The following is an 11,030-nucleotide window of genomic DNA, read 5'->3' on the forward strand; positions in this document are numbered from 1 at the left end:
TTGTACTAGCTCCTCAAGCTCTTTTATACGTGTGGTTACAACAAAGTCTAACATGACTTCCCCATTGGCCATTAGCTCAATGAGATGACTGGTCGTTTTTTCAGTAACAGTGCGCTAGGATACAAAACAAATGGTCAAGTACAAAACTAGTGGCTTACAAAAAGTGGAAGACAATGTTAACAAGAGTGGTTAACATTGTGTGCACGCACGCATGCAGCTAGAGTGTTTGACGAAAACCAAGTGACTGACTAGAAACTTGTTGTCCAATGAGCAAAACCATGTGCAAAGGCGCGGCAAAGTGCTAATTTTGCCTCAATCCTCCATTTATTGCTAAATTTTACGCATTTTTAGGAATTTTGTGCAACGATTCAAATAATGAAGCACAATTCTTTTGATGTCATCACACTCGAGAATGCGCGTTCGAATGCAACTAGAGTGTTTCACAAAAACCAAGTGACTGAGTGGAAACTCGTTGTTCGAATGCGCGTTCGAATGCAACTAGAGTGTTTCACAAAAACCAAGTGACTGACTGGAAACTCGTTGTTCGAATGAGCAAAACCGTGTGCAAAGCATGGACTGAGGCAAAGTGCTAATTTTGTCTCAGTCCTCCACTTATTGCTAAATTTTGAGCATTTTCAGGAATTTTGGGCAACGATTCAAATAATGAAGCACAATTCTTTTGATGTCATCACACTCCGAAATGCGCATTCGATAAAATGTGGTGTACTTAAAATAATAATGTGGGGTACATTTAAAATAATAATGTGGTCTACCATATTCTAAAGTACTGCGGATCATTCGGCACACTACAAGCAGGAGACGCAGTGAGCGCCTATGGAACGCCTACCGTATTGCTGCTGCTTCCATCTTCATCCTCGTCTGCAGGGGGTGTCTTGCCCAGGGGCAGTGAGAAGAGGGGGTCGTGTTGGCTGTCGAGGAGCTCGGCGAGGGCGTTGTACCAGGCGGCGGCGGAGGTGAGAATGCCCACGAAGCCGCCTGCACGGTGCACGCGGCTGAACTGGCCAAACTCGGCCGTGGTGAGGAGTGTCAGTGTGAAGGCCACCAGGCAGAAGAGGAGGCAGAGGGCAGTGGAGGTGCGGGCGCTACCCACCAGCATGATGAAGGTGAAGATGGTCCAGCCTAGAAGATAGGTGGCTTTGGCGAGGGAGAAGACGTGGGCGGCATCGGCCAGGCTATTGTAGCCGTCGGCCACGCCGAACCAGGGGATGAAGAGGGCGCCGTAGGAGAGCCAGAAGGCGCCATAGGAGGCGAAAGCGGTGGCGGCGAACGTGTCACCGTAGGCGAACTCCCACATGCCGGCCAGGGCCTGGGCGGCACCGCCGTAGAACACCGCCAATGTTACCGCCACGTTGATAGGGTCGGCGGCGCCCACTCCCAGCACGCCCGCATTGTAGCAGGACAGCACAAACGTGGTGAGAGCAAAGGCGAAGAGACCCAAGGGGGCCGGATTGGCCATCCGGCAGCACGCAGCGTGGCTGCGCTGGCGGCGGGGAGCCATGAGTAGTGCGAATGTCTACTAGTCTATCCCCAACACTAAAGGGCACTGGACACTGGGGAAGCCAAAGATTTGGGATCGAGGGTGGGCAAGTGGGGGGACGCTGGCGGCTTCAATCTGGGCCGTCGGATGTAGTGAACTCCAGGGATAGCGGGTGAACTCGGGCTTCGGCTGAGTTGGCAAAAAAAAAGCTTTTAAAGTAGCCACGCTGGACTGACGTGGCAGGACGCCACGGGGGAAAGCCGTGCATGCAGGGGTACCCGTATACCAAAAAGATCTCAAAGATTTGATTTTGCGCGCGCTTCTCTCTGCGTTTTTCTCTACACGCTTTGCTGCGATTGCAGGCTTGGCTCCGCGACGACGCTGTGCTTTTGCATGGGTGATCTTCTAAGCTAGAATCAAAGGCTCTTCATCAAGCTAGCCATCAAGCTGTAAAGGTTTTTCCTGCTTGTTGGTATTGCAACAAGCACCCAGCAACGCCTTCTAAGGTGTATGGTTCTTCATCAAGCCTGCAACACAATTTTATAGAAGCATGGCACCAAGTGCAAGCCGAGTGCATAGGAGGAAGAAGGCTGCCATAGGAAGCAAAACAGGTGGCAACGAAGGTCAAGCAATGGAGTTTCTAGAGTCTACACAACTTGACAAACGAAGAAGTCCTCGACTAAAGGAAAAGCAAGCATCACCGCAATCGCCCTCCCCACAAAACTTGGATGCTGCATCAGGGGAAATCTTGCCCCCACATAGCCTCAATAAGAGGCCCAAAAAAAAGTTGGAAACCATGCTCATGAAGCCTACAACCTCAATGCAGGAAAACGCGGGCCCATCTAATGTTAAAGGGGAAGGGATGGCTGAGGGGACAGATCAGATTTTGCCATATGCCATTGTACGATTGCCAGATGGGAGGGTTGGGCGCCAATGTCGTGCAAGTGACACTTGCCCCCTTGCTAAATCTTTCATAGAAAAGAGAAAGAGTATGATTGGGCACTTAAAGCTTGCTCATGGGTTAGATGTTGATATTCCCAAGCTGCCACTTGGTCGTCCTCCGAAGAGCAACTTAGTAGCTCGTGCTTTCCCACACCCGTATGCTCAGAGGTGGAAGAGACAGGCATACGAAAGATCGCAAGATAAAGAAAGAAAGTTTCAGATCAATCGACAAAAGTATGAGCATTCTCAATACATGCAGGCTGAGCGCGCATGGGATAACCTTTGTAGTCAGTTCAAGAACAAATCAAAAGAGGACTTCATAGCAAGCTGGGTGAAAGATAAGATGGACAAGTACATGTCAACAGCAGAGGCTCGAGTTGCCAAAATCCAGGCTCGGATAGATGAGAATATCTCCAAAGAGGTAAGCTTTGCTGCATCTAGAAGCTAAAAGGTTTAATTTTGAAGTGTTTTCATCTCATGAAGATGTGTTTTCAACTAAAGGATACCCATCATGTGTGCCCTTCTCGCTCTACTCTCAAGGATGCATTTATTAAATGCTTGCGTTAGGCCTTATGGTTAGTTATGGATGGGCCTGGGGGTGGAGAGCTATCACCAAGGAGTTGGTTTCCCCTTTTTGAGTCTCCTAGATGTACTTAAGAGAAGTTAATGCCCTGATTTTTTTAGGTTCTTTTGTTGTCAACAAAATGTAAGAATGTATGATAGTGGAGTAGCTGGGACGATCTTACAAGGCAAACACACACATAAGACTCTTTGTTTATGAAAGGCATAAGTATCGAACAGTTGGAGCAGAAAGGAAAGGTGCAATGTGCTCAAATATCGTGCGAGTTCTCGCTTGAATGTGGATCAGTGGTGTGCCGTTGCTCACACAATTTCTGCTTCAAGTTTTTGAGCCGTCTTTTACCTTGCCAATCTGCCCAAGAATGGGTTTTAGAGATTTAGCCTACCCAACAGTTGTGCAATGCACGATCTATAAGCTCTACTCCTTAAGTCAGAATGTAACGTAGCTTTGTATTCAGGATTGTATCTAGTGGAAAGTGTAGCAACCTTAAAAGAGTGCCACCTGAAGCTCGTTAACTTGTTTTCCATCTTATGAATCATGCTTCTTGAACATGTGTTTTTATCTTATGAAGAATTTACGCTTTCTTATACTGAGAATGATTTGTGTACCTACAATTTATCATTTCTTCAATTCACAAGTCATGACTTTCTTGCAAATATTAGAGCTCATTTGATGTGTTAATTTGACATGTTGTGCAATGTTCTCTTGTGGGCTTATCCATTTCAAAAGGCTGAACTGAGTTGTTGGGCTGCTTTCGTTAATTTGCCTTCTTCTTTCTTCAGCTGGCAGTAGGGCAAGGGGTAGAATGAAAGCCAAATAAAGTGTATCCATAAATTGGGCAAGCTGGACAAAATCCACTGTGAAACAAAGTATGTTTGAGTTGCATGTATGCGTGCGAGCGAGTGTGTGTGTGTGTGTGGGGGGGGGAGGGGGGGGCGGGGTGGGGGGGGTTGAGTCAAACTTATATGTCAAGAACAACCCAAGTTGCTCCTACACTCTGAGCTTCCATGCCAGTTGCCCCCTTGGTAGCAGATGAAGTCATGATGTGCAATGTGTTTACTCTTGAATTAATTGTTCTTGAATTAGATTACAATTTATATGTATTCTTGGTCATATACACGGTCGAAGTCTATGGCTATTTCCCAAGTTCACATACAACACGCATGGTTTCCTTGCTGCAGGCCAAGTTTATTCACCACATGTCAACTTCACTTCTTACATTTTTGAGATCACTTGGCATGGCTGTATTTGCAGGATTTCGTAACCCATGAGGTTGTTGGGCTTACAACTATGGATGGCTATTATTTATTGCAGGATTTTGGAACCCATGAGGGTGTTGGGCCGTGTGCGGATACAACAAAGAAGCACAACACTAAGAAGAACGTAAGCTTTGTCATATTTTTCATTCATCCCCTCGTTCTGATTCATATCTCTATTTCACTAACATGGCTGCCTTGAAAGTGCCTAGCCATTCTCTCACGGTCTTCCCACTAGTTTGTTCAAGTCCTTTCCATTGCCTAATTTCCATGGTCTACTCGCAGCATGCCAAGTTTATTAACCTGATGCAGGTTTACTTGCTGCATGCAGAGTTCACTCACAGCTTGCTAAGTTTATTAACTAGATGCATGTTTTCTTGTTCAATGCAAAGTTCACTCACAGCTTGCCAAGTTCTCTCCCTGCAACACTAACATGACTCCATAGTTGCATGCAAGGGTTGGTAAGCAAATTGCAATGAATGCACATGCAATGTGTCTACTAGTCATTGCCCAAGTTGACATACACCTCACACCTTTTGTTTGTTGCAGGATTCTGGAACCCATGAGAGTGTTGGACCATGCGCGAATACAAGAAAGAAGGACAACACTCAAAAGAACGTAAGCTTTCCAATATCCTTCACTCATCCCCTCGTTTTGAGTCATGTTTGTGATGTTGAAAGTGCCTAGCGATGCTCATGTGGGCTTCTTGGCATAAGTAAGTATGCGAATTCACGAGTGCAAAGATTGTTTGTAACTATGCATGGATATTATTTGTTGCAGGATTCTGAAACCCATGAGAGTGTTGGGCCATGTGTGGATACAAAAAAGGAGGACAACACTAAAAACAATGTAAGCTTTCAAAGTTTGCTAAGTTCTCTCTCTACATCACTAACATGGCTCCATAGTTGCATGCAAGGGTTGGTGAATAGTTTGCATGCAATCAATGCACGTGTAATGTGTCTACTAGCTCACACCTTGCTAATTTCATTCACATCATGCCAAGTTTATTCACATCATGCCAAGTTTCTTTGCTGCTGCCAAGTTCACATACAACTCACATGCCCTATAGTTTGAGATCATTTGGGCATGCTGCAGGATTCTGGAACACATGAGGGTGTTGGGTCACGTGTGGATACAGAAAAGAACACCACCACTAAGAATGTAAGCCTTCTAATCTTGCTAAGTTCTCTATCTACTTCATTAACATGGCTCCATGGTTGCATGCAACGGTTGGTGAACAGTTTGCATGCAATCAATGCACGTGCAATGTTTCTACTAGCTCACAACATTATCGTCTTCCTTAGTGTCCTCACACTTATCCCTTCCTTGCTAGTTCATTCACATCATGCCACGTTCATTCACATCATGCCAAGTTTCTTTGGTACTGCCAAGTTCACATACAAATCACTACATGCCCTTTAGTTTGAGAACAACACTAAGAAGAACGTAAGTCTTCTAATCTAACATGGCTTCATAGTTGCATGTAAGGGTCGGTGAACAGTTGGCAATGTGTCTACTAGCCATTGTCCACGACTCACACCTTGCCAAGTTCATTCACATCATGCCAAGTTCATTCACATCATGCCAAGTTTCTTTGCTGATGTCAAGTTCACATACAACTCACTACATGCCCTACAGCTTGAGATCATTTGGACATGCTTCTTGTTTGTTGCAGGATTCTAATTCTGGAACCCATGAGGTTAAGCCATGCGCGAATACAAGAAAGAAGAACAACACTCAAAATAACGTAAGCTTTTCAATCTCCTTCACTTATGCCCTCGTTCCGAGTCATGTTTGTGGTGCAAAGATTGCATACAACTATGCATGGCTATTGCATGGAGGGTGTTGGGCTATGCATGGATACAAAAAAGAACAACACTAAGATTAACGTAAGCTTACATTCTTCTTAGTTTGCTGCCAAGTTTGCTTACATTCAATCTTAGTGTTGTGTAGTTGTTGCATGCAAAGTTTAGTCACAGCTTACCAAGTTTATTAACTTGATGCATGTTTTCTTGTTGCATGCAAAGTTCACTCATAGCTTGTCAAGTTTCTTTGCTGTTGCCAAGTTCACAAGTTCACTCACTACATGCGTGGCCTTTGAGATCATTTGGCCCATGCTTCTTGTTTGCCGCAGGATTTTGATTCCGAAACCCATGAGGTTGGGCCATGCACGAATACAAGAAAGAAGAGTAACACTCAAAATAAGGTAAGATTTCTAATCTCCTTCACTTATCCCCTCGTTTCGAGTCATGTTTGTGGTGCAAAGATTGCATACAACTATGCATGCCTATTACTTGCTGCAGGATTCTGGAACCGGTGAGGGTGTTGGGCCATGTGTGGATATAAAAAAGAAGAACACTAAGAAGAACGTAAGCTTACATTCTTCTTAGTTTGCTGCCAAGTTTGCTTACATTCAATCTTAGTGTTGTCTAGTTGTTGCATGCAAAGTTCAGTCCACAACTTACCAAGTTTATTAACTTGATGCATGTTTTCTTGCTGCATGCAAAGTTCACTCATAGCTTGTCAAGTTTCTTTGATGTTGCCAAGTTCACAAGTTCACTCACTACATGCCCACACTTTGAGATCATTTGGCCCATGCTTCTTGTTTGCTGCAGGATTTTGATTCCGGAACCCATGAGGTTGGGCCATGCACGAATACAAGAAAGAAGAGTAACACTCAAAATAAGGTAAGATTTCTAATCTCCTTTACTTATCCCCTCGTTTCGAGTCATGTTTGTGGTGCAAAGATTGCATACAACTATGCATGGCTATTACTTGCTGCAGGATTCTGGAACCGGTGAGGGTGTTGGGCCATGTGTGGATATAAAAAAGAAGAATACTAAGAAGAACGTAAGCTTACATTCTTCTTAGTTTGCTGCCAAGTTTGCTTACATTCAATCTTAGTGTTGTCTAGTTGTTGCATGCAAAGTTCAGTCACAGCTTACCAAGTTTATTAACTTGATGCATGTTTTCTTGCTGCATGCAAAGTTCACTCATAGCTTGTCAAGTTTCTTTGCTGTTGCCAAGTTCACAAGTTCACTCACTACATGCCCACACTTTGAGATCATTTGGCCCATGCTTCTTGTTTGCTGCTGCAGGATTTTGATTCCGGAACCCATGAGGTTGGGCCATGCACGAATACAAGAAAGAAGAGTAACACTCAAAATAAGGTAAGATTTCTAATCTCCTTCACTTATCCCCTCATTTCGAGTCATGTTTGTGGTGCAAAGATTGCATACAACTATGCATGGCTATTACTTGCTGCAGGATTCTGGAACCGGTGAGGGTGTTGGGCCATGTGTGGATATAAAAAAGAAGAACACTAAGAAGAACGTAAGCTTTCTAATATTTTTCATTCATCTCCTTGCTCTGAGTCACATCATCTTGGTTTCCCACTAGTTTGTTCAAGTCCTTGCCGCTGCCTAACATGGCTCCATACACCTCACACTTTGAGATCGTTTGGGCCATGGCCATCTTCTTGTTTGTTGCAGGATTCCGGAACCCATGAGAGTGTTAGGCCATGCGTGAATACAAGAAAGAAGGACAACACTCAAAAGAACGTAAGAGATTCTAATATCCTTTATGCCGAGTTGTTAAAGCTTTTCATGTTCTTCTACATTGTTGGTTCACTCTTCTCTTTACTTGCATGGGCCCTGTTCTTGTTTGTTGCAGGATTCCGGAACCCATGAGGGTGTTGGGCCATGCGTGAATACAAGAAAGAAGGACAACACTCAAAAGAACGTAAGAGATTCCAATATCCTTTATGCCGAGTTGTTAAAGCTTTTCATGTTGCTGCCTACATTGTTAGTTCACTCTTCTGTTTACTTGCATGGGCCATGTTCTTGTTTGTTGCAGGATTCCGGAACCCATGAGGGTGTTGGGCCATGCGTGAATACAAGAAAGAAGGACAACACTCAAAAGAACGTAAGAGATTCCAATATCCTTTATGCCGAGTTGTTAAAGCTTTTCATGTTGCTGCCTACATTGTTAGTTCACTCTTCTGTTTACTTGCATGGGCCATGTTCTTGTTTGTTGCAGGATTCCGGAACCCATGAGGGTGTTGGGCCATGTGTGAATACAAGAAAGGACAACACTCAAAAGAACGTAAGAGATTCCAATATCCTTTATGCCGAGTTGTTAAAGCTTTTCATGTTGCTGCCTACATTTACTTCCTATTTTGCATCGCTAGTTCACTCTTCTCTTTACTTGCATGGGCTTGCATGTATCGGCCTACTTGTTTGTAGGATTTGGGAACCCATGAGGGTGATTGGAAGCTACTGGCTGAAAGTGAGGTGGGCCAGGTAAGTGCAGCTAATTCAACCCTGGAGTTTGTTATGTCCTAAAGGGACTCAATGGGTGAATGCATTGTTTTCTTGCCATTGTGTAGGTGTTTGAGGTTTCAAGGAAAAAGTTGCCTATTAGGACTTCTCGTGCAAAGCAAAGTAGCAATGAAGAAACACCGATTATTGTATCATCGCCGACTTTTTCTGAAGCATACAACAATATGGAATTTATATTCGAGATCTCCAACATGCAGGTTATTGTTACAGAGAAAGGGGAGGGGAGGTTGGTAGCAACAAGGGGCAATGTTGCGAGATCTAGGTAAGAGGCTCTACACGATTGACAGTTTATCAAAACCATGTATTGTCATGATAGTCTCAGCTTGTGTGGTTTGCTGCATTTTTTTTTGTTTGGCTTTTGCCTTGCAGGTTAGCTTCCGGGGCTGACATTGACTTTGTTTCCATGAGATCCAAAACCTTTGTGCGCGTAGATGATAGCTTTTTGAGGGAAATGTTTGTTAATGAGGCATCCACTAGGACCATGAACTTGTTTGGGATGTAAGTGTATCACTTTGAACATTTTAGTGCACTTACATGGATGCACTTTCATTCCCTCCTTGCATGCACAGGTTGATGGAGAACAAGTTGCCATTGGACATTCTTGAGAAGGTGTTTTGGGCTGATTCTTTGTGGTATTCTATGTCATTGGAGCTAGTGGAGAATTTCCTCACCCGCTTCTTCGAGAAAATGGATATGTCAGCCATTCAATTATGTTTCTTTCCCGTTGTATGCAGGTGTGTGTGGTCACTTCATTGGTAAAGAATTTTGGCTATGCTTTTTTACATACCACTTGGCACTCAAATTTGTGCGCTTTTAATGGCTGGCTATTGTGTGCAATAGGAATCATTGGTCCCTCTTTACCCTGTATGTTAACAAGAACGAGGAGGTGCCCCTTTTAAAAGGGAACAAAAGCTATTTGTTATACATGGATTCATTGGGACTAATAAATCCAGAGGAGTGCTTGGATAGTTTGTTCATGTAAATTGAAATTCTCTTCCATGTTGGTTTTGTTCATGTATACTCATACAATGCATGACACATGACATGGTTCTGGTTTGGATTGATTACAGTGCTCTAAAATGCTTGGCACCGCATGTGGCTGATTCAACCCTTCAAGGTGCTTTGTTCAACCCCGAGACAGAGCTGAAACTAAAAATCGTTAAGGTGAAGGTGACGTTGATTTGTTGGTAGCAGCGAGTTGAATTTGTTATGAATGTTCTACATGCTGAATGTTGGTGTTACATGTGCATCATTTGGGGCAGGTACCGCAACAGGACAATAGCACAGATTGTGGCTTCTATGTGATGGCGTTTATGAGATACCTCATTGCCGGTATATTGCAAAACAATGTAGACAAGAATTGGGTAAGTGCTTGCTTCGTGTTACGTCTTTGCTGCTTCAAGAAGAACATGCAAGCTCATTTACGCTTACAGCTTTGCTTTTTTTCAGCTCACAGATCAGTGGTTTCAACATGAAGATGTATGCACGCTTAGGATGGAGCTTCACACATGGTGCATGAGTGTTTTGGAAGAACTGTGACACGTCTACTGTCTTGAGCAGCAGTGACATCCGAGCAGCATGTCTTATTTTGTGGGCAGCGCACTTCTTATGACATGTTTACTTTCTTGAGCAGCAGTGACATAGCAGTGACATCGGAGCAGCATGTTAAGGATGTTATTTTATGGGCAGCGCACTTCTTATGACACGCACAGTAGCATTTTTTACTTTGGAGCGAGAAGCATGTAGATGCAGGACCAGCCATGTGATTTTGGAGCATTTTTTACTTTGGAGCAAGAAGCATGTAGATGCAGGACCAGCCATGTGATTTTGGAGCACTGTAGGAGCGACAACCTCGCACCAGCGATGTGATTTTGGAGCAGTGTAACATGGCTTATCGGTGGGTGGCAAACTTATGACGCGGAGTCCTGCACGAGCGACAAGCATGTAGATGCTTTTTGGAGCAGCAACCTCTATTTTTGGCACCAGCTATGCAATTTTGAAGCGGTGTTTTTGGCTTGTCGTGGGCAACACACTTCTTATGAACATCTTTATAAACATATTTGGCATCTAAGGATGTTTTGTATCAGCCAATTCACATGAAATACATGATATTTTTTAGCTTCTCAATATAATTTGTTTTGGTTCCGATGTAAATTGTCTATCAACAAATATGCTTCCGTTGGTTCCTTTTTCAACTTTGCTATTTGGTGTTTAGTTTAGTTCCGCAACATGATGGTTCTTGTTGATGCTCTTGTACTGGAAGCTCTTCATGTTGAATTTGAATCAGATTCTCCGCTGCTCTAGATAAGCCCCATATCTTGGCCCAAGTAGCGAGAAGATCGAGTATAATGACACTCCAACATGCATTGTAAGGAGCCAAAGTGCTTCCACGTTTTGGATATGGTCTCTGTTTG

At 43.8% G+C, this 11,030-nt stretch overlaps 1 protein-coding gene and 1 pseudogene across 1 annotated transcript; one reads left to right on the top strand and one right to left on the bottom strand.

Annotated features, from left to right (window-relative positions):
- Window positions 1-716: 716 nt before the first annotated feature.
- On the bottom strand, window positions 717-1,487 carry LOC147642431 (accumulation of dyads protein 2 pseudogene; annotated as a pseudogene).
- A 2,527-nt stretch (window positions 1,488-4,014) lies between these two features.
- On the top strand, window positions 4,015-10,622 carry LOC147642432 (uncharacterized). Its single transcript, XM_086806361.1, has 19 exons — window positions 4,015-4,403; window positions 4,826-4,894; window positions 5,057-5,125; window positions 5,372-5,437; window positions 5,952-6,023; window positions 6,411-6,482; window positions 6,580-6,645; window positions 6,892-6,963; window positions 7,061-7,126; window positions 7,375-7,446; window positions 7,544-7,609; window positions 7,768-7,836; window positions 8,664-8,878; window positions 8,986-9,114; window positions 9,186-9,350; window positions 9,457-9,594; window positions 9,687-9,780; window positions 9,879-9,980; window positions 10,066-10,622. The coding sequence occupies exons 1-19, from the start codon at window positions 4,311-4,313 to the stop codon at window positions 10,153-10,155; spliced, it is 1,785 nt and encodes a 594-aa protein (XP_086662487.1). The 5' UTR covers window positions 4,015-4,310; the 3' UTR covers window positions 10,156-10,622.
- The last annotated feature ends 408 nt before the right edge of the window (window positions 10,623-11,030 follow it).

This window comes from Cibotium barometz, chromosome 1 (genome assembly GCF_041138505.1).
Source record: "Cibotium barometz isolate CiBa-2024 chromosome 1, ASM4113850v1, whole genome shotgun sequence".
In the NCBI taxonomy this organism is placed as follows: Eukaryota; Viridiplantae; Streptophyta; class Polypodiopsida; order Cyatheales; family Cibotiaceae; genus Cibotium; species Cibotium barometz.

Excerpts from the sequence above, each read along its gene's own strand:
- LOC147642432 (XM_086806361.1), top strand. The coding sequence starts at position 4,311 with ATGGATGGCTATTATTTATTGCAGGATTTTGGAACCCATGAGGGTGTT. Across the intron at positions 6,024-6,410 it reads AGAACAACACTCAAAATAAC|GATTTTGATTCCGAAACCCA; the intron begins GTAAGCTTTTCA and ends TGTTTGCCGCAG. Across the intron at positions 7,837-8,663 it reads AGGACAACACTCAAAAGAAC|GTGTTTGAGGTTTCAAGGAA; the intron begins GTAAGAGATTCT and ends GCCATTGTGTAG.